Here is a 19,339-nt window from a genome sequence, read left to right as displayed (position 1 = left end):
AGTCTCCGTCATGGTTCTTAGGGTACCTGCTGGGAGCCGAGGACTTAATACTGAACCCCTTGGGACCATGTCCTGGACGGCCCACTCAGTCAGAGTCCAGCTGCAGATCCCCGTTGTTAGCCTGGTCCCCCACCCTTCACCCCGTGCCCCGCCTTGATGGTTCACGTACTAAGGATGCTTGGAGGAGGGGGGTGGTCTCCCACCTGTGGGAGAAGAGGGGTCACTGCCCACCCTTGGGAGACTTGCTGATGCTCTCACATCGGACCCACGTCACCGCTCACGGCTGCGGGACGTCACTGCTTACCGCGGGGGTACTTGCGGGATTCCCAGTGGTGGACGGCGGAGAGGCCACCACCATCCACCGGGACCACCCGGGACCCCTGCACCAGCCCGGCAGGGCTCACGCCCACGCCGGCCGGAGGATGCCCCGGGGAGAGCCGGCAGCCGCGGGCCCTCGGGAAACGAGGTGCCGCCGCGGCCCAGGACCCCTACCCACTCCGAACCCCTCCAAAACGCAACAATCCGGGGCGCCTCCCCGCGGTGACCGCACAGAGGGCGGCCACGCCCCGGGGCCGCGGCCGGGCGGGGCGCGCAGGCCCGGCGCCCCGCAGTCCAGGCCCTCGGCCGCCCGCTGCCGTCGACGCGGCCCCCCAGGCGCCCCGATCCTCGAGCCCGCCGGCCCCACGGACCCGCGCCCGGGCAAGGCGGCGGCCTCGGGGCGCCGGGACCCTCGCCGCAGGGCGCCCAGCGCGCCCGCGCCCGGCATGGCCCGCGGCGGCAGCCAGAGCTGGAGCTCGGGGGAGGCGGACGGCCGGCCCGAGGAGCCGGCGCCGGAGGACGGCGGGTGAGCCGCGCGGGTCTGGGCTCGGTGGCGTCAGCCGCCCGGGCGGAGGCTGCCGCGGCGCCCATAAAAGCGGCGCGGGCGGAGGCTGCCGCGGCGCCCATAAAAGCCGCCCGGGCGGAGGCCGCCGGGCTCGGGCGGGGGGGCCGCGCCGGGTGGGGTCCGGGGCGCGCTGACCGCCGCTCGCCGCCCGCAGGGACAAGATGGTCAAGGAGACCCAGTACTACGACATCCTGGGGGTGAAGCCCAGCGCCTCCCCGGAGGAGATCAAGAAGGCCTATCGGAAGCTGGCGCTCAAGTACCACCCGGACAAGAACCCCGACGAGGGCGAGAAGGTGCGCGGGGGCCCGGGCTCGGATGGAGGTGCCCCCCAGCCGCCTTTGGGTCCGGGAGGCTGTGGCCAGGGCGGGCCAGGCCCGGGCCCCGGGAGGTGGCGGCCAGCGGGGGGCACTGGGCTCCCCGGGCGCCGGGCGGAGGGCGTAAACACTGCGGGGGGCCAGAGCTATGGGGCCCCATCCCTGGCTGGGGCTTCCCGATCTGAGCAGGCGCTGGGACTGACCCCGGGGAGCCCAGTTCTCATGGGGTTTGCGGGAGAGGTGGCTAGCGACCAGAACTTGTGTTGCTGTTGGGCATCGCTGGCTTCGAGTTAGTTTTGAACCTAGGTTCCCTGTGGACGTGTAAAGCTCGGGGATGAGTTTGTTTTATTTTTTAATCTGAGTCGTATCTTGGACAAACTTGGTGTCCCTCTGGAGAATGATTGGATTTGGCCATGAGCCTACCTCCTGCCTGATTCTGTAGTCGGAGGTTGACTTTTCTGTGTTAAACAGGGACGTGGAGATCTGTAACTTTTTAATGCATATGCCAGGTTTCTTGTGATGCATGGCCCCTAAGCACCAATCCTAAGGACTAGTTGATTCTCTGCATATTAAAGACCTAAGTGAAACTTTTCCGTCCTGTCTGCAGAAACAGACTTGCCTTTCATCTCAAGGAGAACACGACCCACTTGAGTAAGGGAGGATCAGGTGTTGCGAGGAACACTTGTTAGCCTTCCCGTGACTCCTGAGCATTTTCTTATACAACTTTGTGTGTCCCACCTGGTCCTCGGAGGCAGCCCGGTATAGAAGCCGCTAGCAGTAGCCCCTGGGCCCCTTTTGAAGCCACCGTTCACTCAGCCTGGCACTTCGAGCTGTGGAGGTGGTGAATGGATCAAAATACCCGTCTGCATTAGTAATGCTGAGCTGGAGCAGGCTACGTAAGGGAACATTGGCGGGGCGGCAACAGTGATAGAATATTTATATTTAGCCGCATGTGCCGAATGTGGCTGTCACAAGTTTAAAATCCTTCCCTGCAAGACCATTCGTCTGTTTCCCACTTGCGTTCTTATCTATATTTAGGTGGCTTACTGTAGCTCTTAAAGTCACTGGCGCTCTCTCTCCCTGAAGTCACTGTAGTTTGTCGCTAACAGTCTCCTTTAAGGCTCAGATTTCATATTTCAGCAGGTTGGCTAGTGGCAGAGTGTGGGAAAGCCTTCTGACCCTGGTTTCAGGTCAGATCTCATCACTCTCACCAAGAGTTAAGTTTATGGTTGTGTGCATACTGTTGGAAATGAAGCTTGCTTTGTTGTTCTGAAGCTTTAAAAAAAATTGTTTACCCTTTACATATATTAGCTTTTACCCTGAGTACCTGTCAGGGCAGGTCGTTTTGTTTGTGTTAAACCAATATTTATTTATAGCCAGGCCCTGAATTCTTGTTACGTTGATGAGGCTTGTAGCTAGGCACAATGGTACACACCTGCAATCCCTTGAAACACAAGGATAACAGGTTTGAGGCCAGCCTGGGCAACTTAGCTAGACCCTGTTTCAAAATAACAAGTGAAAGCCTGGTGTGGTGGTGCACACTTGTAATTTCAGACCTTGGGAGGCTGAGATGGGAGGATTGCAGGTTCACAGCCAGTCCCAGCAACTTAGGCCCTGTTTCAAAATTAAAAAAAAAACAACAACAACAACAAACAAAGACAGGAGGATTACAGGTTTGGGGACAACCCCAGCAAGTAGTGAGAAACTCATCAACCTAGTGAGACCCAGTTTCAAAATAAAAATAAAAATAGGGCTGGGTGTGTAGCTCAGAGGTAGGATGCCTCTTGGTTCCAACCCTAGTACCACAAAAATAAAAAGGGCTGTGGGGAGCATCTCAGAGGTAATATGTTTCTGGGTTCAATCCCCAGTACCACTAAAATAAGATAAAATTAGCAGGGTGTGGTGGTGCATGCTTGTAATCCCAGCATTTGGGAGGCTGAGACAGGAGGATGGCGGTTTGAGGACAGCCTCAACTACTACTTAGTGAGGCCCTCTGCAACTCAGTGAGACACTGTTTCAAAATAAAGAATAAAAAAATAGGGGCTGGGGGGGGGTATTGCTCGGAGGTAGAATGCCCCTGGGTTCCATCCCCAGTACCACAAAAAAATAAATAAAATAAAATTAGTGAGACTCTTAGCAGTGAGGTCTAGCAGGTCCCTCTCAGTTTGCGGCAATGGAAGATGTGTGTGTGTGTGTGTGTGGGGGGGTTTCTATGATGGGTCTACTGCCAGGAATACTGCCCCCTCCCTTCCACAAAGAGCCCGAAACCCTTTCCTTTAGTTCCCCCCTAAGGCGCCTAGCAGAGGCCGCCTCGGCAGACTGAGGTGCTGGCCCGGCCCTCAAGCTGCCCCGCGGTGATGACTCGTGTGATCTCCGTGCCCACTTGGGTGGCATGCCTTCACCCTCTAGCTGTGCCTGGGAGTACTCGGATGTTTGTCAGCTGGCTGAGTGAGTGATTAAAGGATTTCACGAGAAGAACGGCACTTTAAACAAATTCTGAGTGGGAGGAGGAAAGAGTCCGGCATAGGCACAGATTGGAAGGGAGAGATGGCGGGGTCAGTGAACATTTGGGTTGGGAATCCAGGGGATGAGGAGATGGGACACAGTTTCTAGAAACTCAGTCGCAAAGTTCCCCAGCAAGGACTCATCATTTATTCATCCAGTGCCTCCTGCTCTGGGCTTCCTGTGTGCTGGCTGTGCTGTCAGACTCTGTTTTAGTATGAGTAGGTCTTGTCCACTGTATCTTTCCTAGGAGAAACTTTTTATTTTTTTTCACCTAAGTTTGTGTCTTTATTATTCACTTATAGATTAGGCCAGTCCTTGTCCACCTTGCTCTGGGGCAGCTCAGGCCGCGAGCTCAGGCTTTTGTTTCTGCCCTGTTGTCCCGGGTTGCTAAGCATCGGCAGCCTGTGTTTGTTGTGGACGCTCTGCTCTGTGTGGATTCTGGTTTTCTGCAAGACGCAGCAGGTGGAAGGTCAACAAAATAGTCCCTTTCAGGGCAGTGATGAGGGTGTGTTCTTGGCTCTTATCCTATTGAAATGAGCTTGGTCTTATGGTCAGTTTCATTGTTCTGAATTTGGATAATAGATTTTCAAGGTTAAAATCCTAACATTTTATAATAGGGCAGAACATTTCAAAATACAGAGGAGACGCCAGCAAGAACACATCATCCTGCCCATCCTGTGTTTTTTTTTGGGGGGAGGGGATGGAACCCAAAGGCATTCTACCTCTGAACTATACCCCCAGCCCTACTTTTTTAGTCTTTATTTTGAAACAGGGTCTCACTTAGTTGCCGAGGCCTCACTAAGAAGCCGAGGCTGTCTGTGAACTGCGATCCTCCTGTCTCAGCCTCCCAAATGTTGAGATTACAAGCGTGCGCTGCCACGCCCGGCTCCACCCCGTGTTTTTCCAAGAAGCTTTTTCTTTTTCTCTGGTGGTGCTAAGGATTGAACTCAGGACCTCACACATGCCCGGCAAGCACTCTACCACTGAGCCACATCCCTACCTCCCCAAGGAGCTTTTCACAGAATGATCTTATCTGCTCATCCTGGTTGCATGGGCTTTAAGTTTTGTTTTAGTTTTCCCCTCTCTTTTCATTTAAAATTTTATCATAAGGACTTTACTAAGTTGCTGTGTAGTCTTCAAAGGCATTTTCCCCAGCTGTATAGTTGTTCCATTAAGGTTGTGAAAGGTAAACTGATCCTATGTGTGAAGGGTGAACTGGTCAGAGCCCTAATCTCCAACGGGGAGAAGGGGTCCAGGCAGGAGTTGAAGAAGACCCTGGAGAGCTGGGTCCCCCAAGGTGGAGGAATCCAGGACTGTTGGTTGCAGCCCATCTGTTGTGAGGTCTGGTCTCTGATTTGGTTCCCATGTGTCTTTCGGGTATTTGGTAATTGTTCGGGTGTTTGGTAAGTGTTTCCAGGGGGCCTGCCCTTGGAGCATACTCTCTAGTCCCTGGCCTACAGATAGGCCCCGAAACTGCCTGGCTTAGCTTTCTGACCTTCATTTTGTTTGTCTGTATTATTATTATAGACATTTGCTTTGGTGATGATGATTATTATCACCACTATTTTTTTCTTTTTCTTTTACTATCGTTATTACTCTCTGATCTTCCAAACCAGGGACCTAATCTCTATGCCTCAGTTTTTCTGCTGAAGGAAGGGGTGGTAGTGTATGAAACCTACTGCTCTAGTAGGAGAATTAACAGATCAGAAGATCTAGTTGCCTCATATATGATGCTGATATCTTTTTAAGACTTTTTTTCCGTCCTGGAGATTGAACCCCCAGGTGCTTTCTACCCCTGACCTATACCTCCAGTCCTTTATGTTAAAAAAATTTGTGTGGCCGGGCGTGGTGGTGCACGCTTGTAATCCCTGCGCTTGGGAGGCTGAGACAGGAGGATCACACAGGTTCGAAGCCAGCCTCAGCTACTTAGTGAGGCTCTCAGCAACTTAGTGAGACCCTGTTTCCAAATAAAATATAAAAAAGGTCTGGGAGTAGAGCCCGGAGGTAGAAAGCCCCTGAGTTCCACCCCAGTACCACCAAAAAAAAAAAAAAAAAAAAAAGTCTGTGGGGGGAGTATTGAGGATTGAGCTCAGAGGCATTCTACCCTCAAGCTCTACCCCCAGCCTGATTTTATTTGGAAACAGGGTCTTCCTAAATTGCTGAGGACCTTCTAAGTTGCCAAGGCTGGCTTTGAACCTGGGATCCTTCTGTCTCAGCTTTCCAAGTACTGGAATTACAGGTGTGTGTCACCATGCCCAGCTTTTTTTTTTTTTTTTTGATCTGGGGATTGAGTCCAGAGCATTCATACCTCTAAGCTACATCTCCAGCCTAATTTTATTTTTACTCTTTATTTTGAAACAGGGTCTCACACTAAGTTGTGGAGGGCCTTACTAAGTAGCTGAGGATGTCCACGAACATGGATCCTCCTGTCTCGGCCTCCCAAGTACTGGGATTACAAGCGTGCACCACTACCCCCAGATATACCCCCATCTCTATTTTTATTTTTATTTTTAAACAGGGTCTCATTCGGTTGGAGAGTCTCACTACTTGCCAAAGCTGTCCTCGAACCTCTGCTCCTCTTGTCTTAGCCTCCCAAGTACTGGGATTACAGGTGTGCACCACCATGCCCAGCAAGACTTAATTTTTTAATTGTCCAGTTTTCGTTAGCTATTACTTGTTAGCTATTATGTACTGGCCCTTTATTAGAACTCTGCCAGGCTCCTGTAGAACAAGGGATGACCGAGTGTCCGATCAGTTTCCATATTTGTGCTTTGTGGCACTTTTCCCCTTCTGTGTTCTTTGGTGCCACTGCGCTGGATATTTATGTATACATCTGTCTCTCAGACTGGAGCCTGCAAAGAGCAAGACCCAAACTCATTTATTCATCTCTGAACTCCCAGAATTAAGCCATTCATTTCACAAACATTTACCCAGTGCATGTGCACGGCCGACGCCATTGCGGGCTCAGGGATGTAACCATGGACAGAGCTGACGAACCTCTCGGCTCCCGGAGGACCCCTGTGCGGGGGCCCAGTGTGTGGAGGGATGCCGGGGAGCAGAGTGAGGTGGGGGTGGAGGCTCCTCGGGTGAGCTTGCAGTTTCAAAGCTGGGCCATTGGGGAGTTCCCTGGGAAGGTGGGCTCTGGGCAAAGGCTTGAAAGAGGTGAGGGAGAGGCTCACCTCAGCTGAGGGACCTTTGGGGTACATGCTGTGTGGTGACAAAGAGCCGGGGGGAGGGCTGGCGAAGCAGCGGAACTGGGACAGGAGGAGAGAACGCAGCATCGGGCTGGGTTCCTGACTGGCTTTTATCCCAGTGACCCAGGCCACTTTGAGGATTGGCACGACCCCCAGGCTCAGGCTGAAGGCTGGAGTAAGGAGACTGCTGCGGAGCCCTGGACACGGTGGTGCCTTGGGGAGGAGGGATGGGATTTGCATGTTTACCTGCTCCAATTTTATTTTAGAGATAATCCATATACTTACAGCAAAGATGAGTGTACAGTGAATGCCACATCTCTTTCACCTGGCTTCACCAGTTGTAAATAGACACATTTGCTTTATTTTCTCTATTATTATTATTACTGTTTGCTAAAGCTTTGGAGAGTAATTTGCATATATCATAACCATGCTGAGCTAAATATTCAACCTATTTTTTTTTCTAGCAACAAAGATATCCTTGTAGGTAACCATAGTGCAGTTATCAAATGCAAGCAGTTTAACATTAAAGAAAATTGAAGCCAGGCATGGAGGTGCATGCTGAGGTACTTGGGAGGCTGAGACAGGAGGATCGCAGGTTCTGAGGACAGTCTCAGCAAGAGTGAGACTCTTATCAACACAGTGAGACCCTGTTTCAAAATAAAAACAGAAAAAGGACTGGGGGTGTAGCTAAGAGGTAGAATGCCCCTTGGTTCAGTTCCCAGTACCACACACACACACACACACACACACACACACACACAAAGACTGATTCAAATTTCTGTACTTGTTCCAACAATTCCTTTTCCTGTAGCCTATTTTCCTTGTGCAGGATCCAATTCCAGGCTTACCCACTCTATTCGGCTTTCCTTTTGCAAAATACTCCCCAATTTGGGTTTTCTTATTCTTACCTTACAGTTGGGTTCCAGTGAGAGCTTTTTGGCAGGCATACCATACTTGGGGCATTGTATCTGTGGCGGGGTGCTAGATGTGAAGGTAGCATGGTAGGATCTGACAGGTGAGGTCGGCCTGGGGACCTGGGGAGACCATGGAAAGGGCAGAGCTCCATTGGGGTCTGGGAGGACAGGAGCGCAGGTTTGCAACTTAAGTATGTGGTGCGTGGTTAGGTGCTCACAGGTGTCTCGTTGGATTTCATGCTTGTAAAGCGAGTCCCTTACACTGGAAGCCATGGCGGGGGAGGGCCCTGGGCGGGTCTCCCCGCCTCCCGGCTGGACGACTTGTCCTCCTGACTCCCTCCTGCCGTCTGTTCCTAGTTTTGCAGTGTCTCTGCCACCAGTCCCTTCCGAATGTCTGCCCCGGTGCCCCACTTTACAAAGGAAGTCAAGTTTCCCACAGAGAGTGGAGGCGCTGGGTGTCTCTGCAGCTTCTTTAAGTGTGTGTGGTGCCTTTGCATAATAAAACAGCCCAACCTCCCCTCTCAGTGCCTCTCTTTTAAAATCTCTCTCTCTCTTTTTTTCTTTTAAAGTTTAAACTCATATCCCAGGCATATGAAGTGCTTTCAGATCCAAAGAAAAGAGACGTTTATGACCAGGGCGGAGAGCAGGCGATTAAAGAAGGCGGCTCGGGCAGCCCCAGCTTCTCTTCCCCCATGGACATCTTTGACATGTTCTTTGGTGGTGGAGGACGGATGTCTCGAGAAAGAAGAGGTAAATGCTTTCAAAGAAATGGAAGCAAGCTGGGCGTGGTGGCGCACGCTTGTAATCCCAGCATTCGGGAGGCTGAGACCGGAGGATTGTGGTTCGCGGCCAGCCTCAGCTGCTTAGTGAGGCACTCTGCAACTCAGTGAGACCCTGTTTGAAAATAAGAAATAAAAAATAGTGCAGGAGGTGTAGCTCGGAGGTCAAATGCCCCTGGGTTCCATCCCCAGACCCTCAAAAAAAAAAAAAGAAAGAAAGAAATATAAGCAAGTCTTATAGTTTCCAAAATTGTACATGTTGCTAAAATCAGGCTTGGGTCATGCTCTAGGAGGGTGCAGATGGCCTGCTTGGGGATCGTTAGCTTTACCCTTGTCTAGTACCCAGGCTGCTGGGATCTCTTAGGATATCTAGTAACTACCTGATACTTTTCATACACTACAAAAGATCAAATGGGGTCACGGACAGGAAGGAAGAAGGTCAACTGGGTGGTGGTGCACACTGTGTGTCCAGAGACTGCTGAGACAGGAGGATTACAAGTTCAAGGCCAGCCTTGAAACTTAAACTTTCTGTAACAAAATTTACCTGTTTTAGATTTTAAATCTATAAAATAAGCCAGACATGCCAGTGTACATCTGTAACCCTAGTATTTGGTAGGTTGAGTCAGGAGGATCACAGGTTCAAGGCCAGCCTCAGCAACTTAGTGAGACCGATTCAAAATAAATATAGCCAAGGTATGGTGGTGCACACTTGTAATCCCAGTACTTGAGAGACTGAGACAGGAGGACTGCAGGTCTGCAGGCAGCTTTAGGTACTGAGGCGCTCTGCTACTTAGACCCTGTTTCAAAATAAAGAGTACTGCAAAAATAAAAAATAAAAAGGGGGTGGGACTGTAGTTCAAAGGTAGAATGCCCCTGGGTTCGATCCCAGCATAAACAAACAAACAAGCTGCCTATTTTTTCAGAAGACACTAGGATCAGCAGCCCCATCCCCAGGAAGTCAACGAGGAAGACGGGCCCCAGGCTCTGTTTTGGTTGTGGGGGTCCCTCTTCCTCCCTTCTCCACATCCTCGGCGGCCAGGCTGTGGCTGCAACCTGTTGTCATAGCCTCTGACAGCCAGCCAGCCCCTTCCTCCTGTCTAGTTCACTGCTGACAACCTGGGGTCTGGAAAAGAGATAGCTAAACTTATTAAAATTCTGGTTAAATATCAGAAGAAAGCCGAGCGTGGTGGTGCACGCTTGTAATCCGAGCATTTAGGAGGCTGAGACTGGAGGATCGTGGTTCCCGGACAGCCTCAGCTACTTAGTAAGCCCCCCCTCCCCCCGCTACTTAGTGAGACCCTGTTTCAAAATAAAGAATAAAAAACAGGGCAGGGGGTGTCGCTCGGAGGTCAAATGCCCCTGGGTTCCATCCCCAGACCTGCAAAATAAATAAATTAATAAATAAAAAATCAGAAATATGCTCTGCCTTGGCTTTCAGAAGTATCTTTTAGGTCAATGAGAGGCCCCTGGATAAATGAGGCTGTATTTGTTCTCACATTATAATTGAGTTCGAGCTTTAAAAAGCTTGGCCGTCAATTCTGTGAACACAGTGTGCTGAAATCACAGTGTTTATTAGGGAAAAATCCGTCCCTGGCCTCTGGTTGGTCACTTACCCTGTAATTGGCAGCATGGATGTGATTAGACCGTGGGTATTCTCTTGCCATAGTCTCACTGCCCTGAGATGAAAATTGCCACGCCCTTAATCGAGTCATCTCTTAGCGTTGACAGCCAGTAACCCAGGGCACCTGGACCCACCGCTGTGAGAACTCCGTGGCAGGGGAAGGTCTCGATGCCATCTCTTCCCACGAGCTGGCAGGGGGCTGGCACAGACAGACTCCTACCCTGAGGACCAAATGCCCACCATGCTGAATGCAGAAACCAGACTGGGCAGAGGAGAGAGTGCCTACCCGGCCCCGATTTATAGGAAGGCTCGGCAAGCACAGAGCTGGTGTCCAGGGGAGAAGTTCAGTGAATGGCTCCATCTGCCTGGTGATTACCACCGTCTGTGAGGAGAGGGTTTCTCTCACGGGGGATGTAGTTAACCCATCTCACTGGTTAACACTGCCTTCTGCTTCTAGGTAGTGGTCTCCCTGCCCTCGGATTTGATCTCAGAAAAGTAGAGGTGGAAAGTGTTTTTGTTGACCTCTCTAAATGATGGAATGATGGGAATAATGAGCTCAGAGCTAGACACGTATGTTCTCTTTATTAGAAAAGGGCCAGAAAGTCTCATGGAAGAGGGGCTGAAGGGCCCAGGCCCAGCTCTGAGGTCAGAGTCTTCCTATAATGAAGGCATGTGGGTGGAGTTTAATACAGTAGTTTATTTATTTATTATTTATTTTTGCGGGTCTGGGGATGGAACCCAGAGGCATTTGACCTCCGAGCTACATCCCCTACCCTATTTTTTTTTTTAATTTTTTGAAACAGGGTCTCACTAAGTTGCAGAGGGCCTCACTAAATAGCTGAGGCTGTCCACGAACCGCGATCCTCCGGTCTCAGCCTCCCGAATGCTGGGATTCCAAGTGTGCGCCACCGCGCCTGGCATACAGTAGTGTATTTAATACGGCATTGCTAACTGGTTCTTTTTTTCTCCCTCGGCAAGGCAAGAATGTTGTACATCAATTGTCTGTTACTCTTGAAGACTTATATAATGGAGTCACAAAGAAATTGGCCCTCCAGAAAAATATAATTTGTGAGAAATGTGAAGGTAAAAATTATTTTGTGAATGAATCTGACAGTCTGATCCCTTAGATGCAAAAATAAGTCTGCTGTTTCATGGTTCAGAGAAAAATAGTTTAAGCCAGGCGTGATGGTAGATGCCTATAATCCTAGTACTTGGGAGGCTGAGACAAGAGAATTGCAGGTTCGAGGCCAGTTTCCACAACTTAGACTCTGTTTAAAAATAAAAAGGGCTGGGGTGTAGCGTGGAGATAAAGTGCCCCTGGGTTCAGTCCTCAGTACCATACCAAACTAAACAAAATAGAGAAAAACAGTTCTTCTTTTCAAATGGGGAAGTCAAGCAGAGTTTGCAAGTAGGTTAGCCTGCAGGTCAAATCTGTTTCTCTGAGTGAATGTTTTATTTGGGCCTCACTTTATTTAATATATTGGCAATTATCTTGGAAATTTCGAAATCCAGTCCGTCCTTCTAACCTAGGGCCGAATAGCAAATGTTTAGGCTCGGAGGGCCAAGCACTGTGCTGCTACTGCTCCGCGCCGCCAACACGGCACACGAGTGCCTGGCGTGCCTGGCTTCCAGGAGGGCTTTCTTTACAAATCAGCAGTGTGGCCATCATCTTACGACCCTTGACTTACATGTAAATGAAATTGAAATAAATTTTAAAAATTGAGTTTCCAAGAAAGCGCAGATCTTGTGATCTCAAACCCACCTCGTCCCACAAGAATTAGCCAAGCCGAGTGGCCACCCCCATTGAAAGAGCTCGTGTCTTATTAGTTCTCTGAAACCTCAGCTCCCTCATTTGCCTGTGGACATCGCTGTTTTTTTTTTTAATTATTATTATTTTGTACCCTGGGGTGGAAAAAACCACATTTGATGAAGCTAAAGTAATACACGTGGAATGACACAGTCCAAACCACATTTTTAAAAGATAATCTTCATATTATCTGCTTGGCTAGACTAGACTCTTCTAGACTCTTCCACATTGCTTTTTATGATTGTAAATAGAATTATGACTCAGAGCCAGGCATGGTGGTGCACACCTGTAGTTCCAGTACCTGGGAGGCTGAAACCGAAGGATTGTAGGTTCGAGGACAGCTTCCACAACTCAGTGAGACCTTCAGTAATTTAGCAAGACCTTTCTGGGTAGCGCGTGCTTGTAATTCCAGTACTTGGGAGGCTGAGACAGGCGTATCACAGGTTCGAGGACATCTGCAGTGTAGCAAGACTGTCAGTAACCTAGTGAGACCCTATTTCAAAGCAAATAACAAAAAGAATTAGAGTTGAAGTACAAGGTAGAATCATCCTGGATTCCATCTCAGTCCCCCAAACAAAAACCCCATTGAATTCCAACGTGTTTATGGCTCCTTCTCCTTCTGCTGCGGTGCTCGGAGAAGCACAGCTTTCATTCCTGCCGCCCCTCATCCCCCAGGTATTGGTGGAAAGAAGGGATCAGTGGAGAAGTGCCCTCTGTGCAAGGGGCGGGGGATGCAGATCCATATTCAGCAGATCGGGCCGGGCATGGTGCAGCAGATCCAGACCGTATGTATCGAGTGCAAGGGCCAGGGCGAGCGCATCAACCCCAAGGACCGCTGCGAGGCCTGCAGCGGCGCCAAGGTGATCCGCGAGAAGAAGATCATCGAGGTGCACGTGGAGAAAGGTGAGGCTGCAGCACGCTGGCTGGAAGTGCCCCTGATGCCAGCCGCGGGGCGCACGGGTTACATGTCAGGGACACAGGATGTATCTTGTCATGTTTAAAAGATACCAGGAACCGGGTGTGGTGGTGCGCACCCATAATCCCAGTACTTGGGAGGCTGAGACAGGAGGATCACAGGCTCAAGGCCAGCCTCAGCAGCTCTAGCGAGATTCTGTTTCAAAATAAAAACTAAAATAGGGCTGGGGCTGTAGCTCAGAGGTAGAATGCCCCCCTGAGTTCAATCCCTAGTATCATAAAAATTAAAATGAAAACAAAAGAGATTAGGGTGTGCTTTAATTCCTCTTATTTCTGGGTCATCTTTTCTTGACCCTCCCTGTCCTGGTTTCATTCCTGGCATAAACTAAAGCTGAGGTCTGCCCTCTTGAGTCATAGACAACCTCTGTGATCCTCTCTGAAAGGCTTACTCAATCTTGAACATGCCCGACCTCTGCCTGTGTGCACACACTGACATAATAGAAGGGCCGGTGCTGTCTCGTTCTGGCTGACCCCGGGGCCAGGCACCATGTGCAAGGGAAGTGGTGGTCAGCTCGGCTCAGCTCTGTGAGGCCTGAGGGTGGGGCGTGCGGAGTGGACCGGGTGTGGGCCTCGCTTGTCCTGTCCTGCTCGGCCTAGGGCCCTGTCATGTCGGGGAAGTGAATCCTCTCTCCTGGGTAATAATCTCAGCTACCCCTCCCCGTCCCAACGTCCTATGTGAGTGAGGTTGGGACATTTGATGAATAAAGAACCCCCAAAGTCTCCGCATCCCTTCTTCAAAAGCTTTGAGAAAGCGTGGTTTTTATGAGAAATGGCTAATCAGAAAGGGATGATGTTTCATAGGTATGAAAGATGGGCAAAAGATACTATTTCATGGAGAAGGAGATCAGGAGCCTGAGCTGGAGCCTGGTGATGTCATAATTGTGCTTGATCAGAAGGATCATAGTGTCTTTCAGAGACGCGGCCATGACTTGATTATGAAAATGAAAATTCAGCTTTCTGAAGCTCTTTGTGGCTTCAAGAAGACGATAAAAACACTGGATGATCGAATCCTTGTTATTACATCGAAATCAGGTAATATTCCCATTGTGTTTGCAGTGTGCCTGTCCCATGTGTGATAATACCAGTGCGCGAGCCCGGTTGTTTATTTAAGGCCCACTCGGTTATGAACGTTATTGTGAGGGGCATGTGGCACACGCCTGTCACCCCAGGACGCTACAGGAGGATCACAGCCTCGGCAACAGAATGAGACTTTCAGCAACCTAGCAAGACCCTATTTTAAAATAAAATAAAAAGGAGCCAGGCGTGGTGGTGCACGCTTGTAATCCCTGCATTCAAGAGGTGGTGACTGGAGGATTGCGGCTCTCAGACAGCCTCAGCTACTTAGTGAGCCCCTGTATAACTCAGCGAGACCTTATTTCAAAAATAAAGAATAAAAAATAGGCTTGGGGGTATAGCTTGCAGGTAGAATGCCTCTGGGTTCCATCCCCCCCCAGAACCTCAAAAGAAAAAAAAAAGGGGGGGATTTTTCTGGAGAAAAAGACATTGCCTGCTAGCTTGTCCTGAGGCCTCCACAGGACCTGCCAGTCTGCACACGGGAGCCCGAGGCAGGTGCCCCGCTGGCTGGGCCTGGCTGGGCTGGACAGGCCTGGCTGGGCTGAGCCTCCAGGCGCTGCGCAGGCAGCAGGGCTTTCCAGCAGGGTCCTGTTCACTGCATTCAGGGCCCGCGTGGTCCAGAGCACCTCACAGAGTGGTTGAGAACAGGGAGAGGGAGAGGTCAGACCTGGGCCCTGGCGTGGAGCATGGAGGGCCAGCTGTGTTTGTTCAGGAGTGGCGGGCGTTGGTGGAACTCTGGGCTGCTCTGGGCGCCACAGGCCGCTGGGCCTGGGAGTAGCCTTGAACCCGTTCTGTGAGAGTGGTAACCAGCTGATAAACGCATCCCTCGGCAGCTGGCGGCTGGTGATAAGAGCCAAGTCCTGGAGTGAGCGAGCCACCTTCCTGCCGCCTCCTGGACCCCTTCTGCCTCTCTGCTTGCTTCTCCACTCTGCCTGCGCTCCTCTTTCAGACCCTCTTTCTGTTCCTTCCTCTCTTCTATTCTTTCTGGTTCCTCTTTTTCTGGGGATAATATGACATAGAATTGTATTTCTAAACCCTGATCAGAGTTTTTTTTTTTTTTTTTTTTAATGTGAGGTACTGAGGATAGAACCCAGGGGCATTTTACCTCTGAGCTACACCCCCAGCCCTATTTTTTATTTTTCATTTTGAAACAGGGTCTCACTGAGTTGCAAAGGGCCTCACTAAGTAGTAGCTGAGGCTGTCCTCAAACCATGACCCTCCTGTCTCAGCCTTCCAAGTACTGGGATTACAAGTATGTGCCACCACGCCCAACTTGAGTTTGTGTTTTTTTTTTTGTTTTTGTTTTTGTTTTTTTAAAGAGATCTCTTTGGAAATGCTGTTAAAAAGTTGTAAAAACAAATGAGTACAGGGCCGGCCTGTTAACATTTTGCCCGATTTTTTGTTCAGTTTTGTGCACCTGTATGTACGCATGTGTGTACATATACATAATCAAATATTGGTAGGAAGTATAATACACAATTTGTGTGGACTTTTTTTTTTTGGTGGTACTGGAGTTCCTGGAAACCCTTCTACCTCTGGGCTACACTCCCAGACCTAGTTTATATTTTTATTTGGAAACAGGGTCTCTTAAGCCAGCGCGGCTGGCTTTGGACCTGCACGATCCTCCTGTCTCTGTCTCCGTCTCCATCTCCCAAGCGCGGGGATTATAAGCGTGCGCCACCACGCCTGGCTTGTGTGGAATTTTAAGGCACCTTCTTTAGCCTTCTTTCCGCAGCCCTCCCATGGTGCCCCCTGCCCTCACCACATCTGAGGAGGAAAGCTGAGGATCACAGTTCACACAGGCCCAGGTCATAAGCAAGACGCTGCTTAGCACCCCGGGTGCCCCAAAACTGTCTCAGCCCATGCGGTTCTGCCGAGAGGCTGGCAGCACCTGTGTGTAACTTCCCTTGGCCAAGGGGGGCCATGTGGAGCTGGCTCAGCCTGGCAGCTCCCTGGAGCTCCCCTGTGGCACCAGTACCAGTACAGAGCCAGTAACGGAGCGGGAGGGCGAGTGGAGGAGGAGCCCCAGAGGCAGGGAAGGGGCAAACCCCGTGCACATTTTCCTTGCTTAGGTATAAGGAAGGGTGGGCGTCCAGAAAACCTGTTGCTGGAGATGTCTTTTGGATTTTTTTGTTCTTGCTTTTTATTCTCGTTTATCCCTATTTTGTGTCCTCTCTTGTCTCTGGTGCATGCGTCCTCTTTTCTTGTTCCAGCTTACTCCTTGTTCCTCCCCCACAGCACTGTGGAGTCAGGAGGCCGGGCTGGGGGTGGCTCGGTGGTAGAGCGCTGGGCGGCATGTGTGAGGCCCTGGTTACACCCCACCACAGCAGTCGTCATCACTGTCATCATCAGTACACTAGTGAAAAGGTGGCCCAGGAGCTGCACGGTGCACCTGCCGGGGAGCGCGACCTGGGGTTCTTGTGTGGTCTAGGGCTGCCGCCCCAGCAGTAAGAAGTGGGAGTGAGGTGTGGGGAGCTGGCTTGAGAGGCAAGAAGTGCCCCCTGAGGAAAGCTGGGAGACAACAAAGTCTGCCCCAAACAAACGACTACCAAGAACACAGCCCAGCAACTGGGTCCAAGTCCTGCAGTAGGTGGCTGAGGGCCACGTCTGAGCCACAGCCCTTCCATGAATGAGCCTTAGGACATGTCGCACACTATTTCTAAAAGCCCTGTGACATGCTTTAAAGGCTCCTCTGGAGGAGAGCTGTCGCTCTCTGTGTGGAGTGGTTTTCCTGAGGCCGGGGGCTGCTGAGCAAAGTGTTGTTTAGTTTGGCTAGACCTTCCTCATTTCCATGAACACGTCTTCCATTACTGTGCTAAAAAGCACACCTCTTCAGACACCCTTTTTCCCCTTGCCTTTGAGTGCTGGGGGGAATCGCACCCTCAGAGCTGCAGGAGAGTCGCGCAGCTCACCAAGCAAGCGCTTTGCGATCAGAGGGACTGCAGTGCTGCGGCCACTTGGGTGGCTCTTCCAGGAGCCTGTCACCCACCTGTGATGTGGGGCTGGATGGACGTCCTGCTGCCAGCTCTGCTTAGGCCTTGGGGACAGTCTTGCCTGCTCATGGGAGGGCTGCCTGGGCCAGTGGAGAGGCTGGCTGGCAGGCCTTACTTGAGGCTGGCTCTGGTGTTCTGACCGGTTTATTTTAAACCATCCTGCTGTACAACGGAGGCCTCGGGCTGCTGGTTTCTTGATGCACCACTGGAACCCAGCGTCCCAAGCCCCTTGTCCAGACAGCGCCCTGAAGGGGTGACGCCCCTTCCTTTGCCAGACACCACAGGGCCACGAGGGCCTGCCCAGCTCTCCCAAGATGGAGGCAGGCTGGTCCCCGTCCGCACCACTCTTCTGTTGTTTCCTAACTGACCCTTCTCTGTGGCAGGCGAGGTGATAAAGCACGGGGACCTGAAGTGTGTGCGCAACGAGGGAATGCCTATCTACAAAGCCCCCCTGGAGAAGGGGATGCTGATCATACAGTTCTTAGTAAGTGCGCTGTGTCCTCTCACGGGACGGTCACTGGATGCCTGTGCCGGGCAGGGAAGGGAGCCAGCTTTTGTCTGCCCCTCGCCCCTTGCAGGTCGTCTTTCCTGAAAAGCACTGGCTGTCTCAGGAGAAGCTTCCTCAGCTGGAAGCGCTGCTCCCGCCCCGGCAGAAGGTGAGGATCACGGAGGACATGGATCAGGTGGAGCTGAAGGAGTTCAATCCCAACGAGCAGAACTGGCGCCAGCACAGGGAGGCCTACGAGGAGGACGACGAGGGGCCGCGGGCCGGAGTGCAGTGCCAGACGGCGTGACGCGGGCGGGCGGCGCGGCCGGCGACGGGCACGTGTTGGATGTGAAGCTGGCACAATGAAAAGGCGTCGCTCTCTTGGCCTCGTGTTGGGGTGTCTCGTGTATGTGTTCAGCCTTCTCCACTGCTGAGTCTTTTGGTTTCTCTTTTTCTTTTGGTTGTAATTTAAGTTATAGCTTGATTTATATGTAAGCATTTTAAGTGTAAATCACCCCTAGTCTGCATATGGAGTCTTCATTTACACTTCGGGGACACACTCTGGAGATGCTAGTGACCGCCCGACACCTTGAGCTTTGGTGGCTTTGGCGTAGCTGGTCCCACAGGCGAGCAGCGCCCAGAGCACGGCACCGGCTCCTCTGCTGGACGCCGAGGCACCCTGGCTGCCTGGCCGTCTCTAGTCTGGTCCCGCTCCCTCCCCTCCCTGCAGAGTTACTGACGGCATGATCTCAGGGCTGCTGATAGGATATTTGTGAATCTAGATTCAGATGAACCTCTCAAAGTAAAGGCACATGTGTGATGTGGACATGGCTTCCACACCCGGTTCACAGCGTGTGGGCTGCGCTCCTGAGCTGCAGGCCAGCCTCGTTCCTACTGCTCTGTGCTCGTGAGTAGTTGGAAAGGGGCGCGTGACTGGCAATCTTGGAAGTTTTGGGAACCTTCCAAGCCCTGTAGTGAAGACAAACCAGTATTTTAAATGATAGGCTGATAAGTCATTTGCCTGTGGCTCCCAAACCTTGTTCTTTGTGGTTTTAATGATTTTCTGATTTTCTGTTGACAACCTTTGTAATGCTCTCCCACCAAAGTGCCGACTTGTAAAGAAAATGAAACCCTTCCGTGTCCCCAGCAGCCTCAGTACAGCAGAAGCCAGAGGAGCACTGGTGGTCTGAGCCCGCAGCAGTCAGCGTGTCTGCTGACTGGATGACCCGAGGGTCTGGAGAGGCACAGAATTCAGTTCCCACCTCACTCCCCAGATTCAGCTCTTTCCAAAGATCATCCCTTCCACCCCACAGCCACCCCACAAAGGGCGTCCTGCTCAGTGACATCGGGTGAGAGCAGCCCTGGCTGTCCCTGAAGGACTTGCAGCTCACCGGGTGAGTCTGCACAGGCCACTATCACGAGTCTCCTTGGAGAGGTACCTGTCATTGCTTTATTAATGGAGGGTCAGCTGCACTCTGAAGGAGGGTTATGGAACCTTTAGCTATTACTGTTCATCTCTCTCCGACAAGTTATTAAAACCTGCTACCTTCTAAGCTGCTGGATTAATGTCAGACCCACCTCTACTTAGTTATACTGTACTTGAGAATTTGACTCAGACTAAGGACCTCCACTAGGAGGATCACAGAGCAGAGCAGCCCCGTGGCAGGTCGGGCAGCCAGCTGGGCGGGCCAGGCTCCCCAGGAATGTTGCTGGCCAGTGGGACACAATTTGCTTGAAGTACAGAAAGAGCCACCTCTGCCCACTTTGACCATTGGTCAGGATAGACTTAAACA

General features: G+C 51.4%; 1 protein-coding gene across 3 annotated transcripts; it reads left to right on the top strand.

Moving 5' to 3' along the window:
* Nucleotides 1-764: 764 nt before the first annotated feature.
* Nucleotides 765-17,853, top strand: DNAJA4 (DnaJ heat shock protein family (Hsp40) member A4; the record flags this gene model as incomplete). Of its 3 annotated transcripts, XM_080691806.1 has the most annotated exons (8): nucleotides 765-844; nucleotides 1,038-1,176; nucleotides 8,380-8,560; nucleotides 11,189-11,293; nucleotides 12,693-12,920; nucleotides 13,794-14,024; nucleotides 17,443-17,543; nucleotides 17,638-17,853. In XM_080691806.1, 8 exons carry the CDS (start codon nucleotides 765-767, stop codon nucleotides 17,851-17,853), a joined length of 1,281 nt encoding a protein of 426 aa, XP_080547932.1. The 3 variants fall into 3 exon arrangements, with proteins under 3 accessions (XP_080547932.1, XP_080547933.1, XP_080547934.1); XM_080691807.1 differs by lacking the exons at nucleotides 765-844; nucleotides 13,794-14,024 and having other exon boundaries at nucleotides 1,045-1,176; XM_080691808.1 differs by lacking the exons at nucleotides 765-844; nucleotides 11,189-11,293; nucleotides 12,693-12,920; nucleotides 13,794-14,024 and having other exon boundaries at nucleotides 1,045-1,176.
* Between the last annotated feature and the right edge of the window lie 1,486 nt (nucleotides 17,854-19,339).

The sequence above is a fragment of the Muscardinus avellanarius genome (genome assembly GCF_963383645.1).
Source record: "Muscardinus avellanarius genome assembly, chromosome: 3".
NCBI lineage: Eukaryota > Metazoa > Chordata > Mammalia > Rodentia > Gliridae > Muscardinus > Muscardinus avellanarius.
Note: the sequence above shows the minus strand (reverse complement) of the source record. Positions and strands in the feature narration are given on the sequence as shown.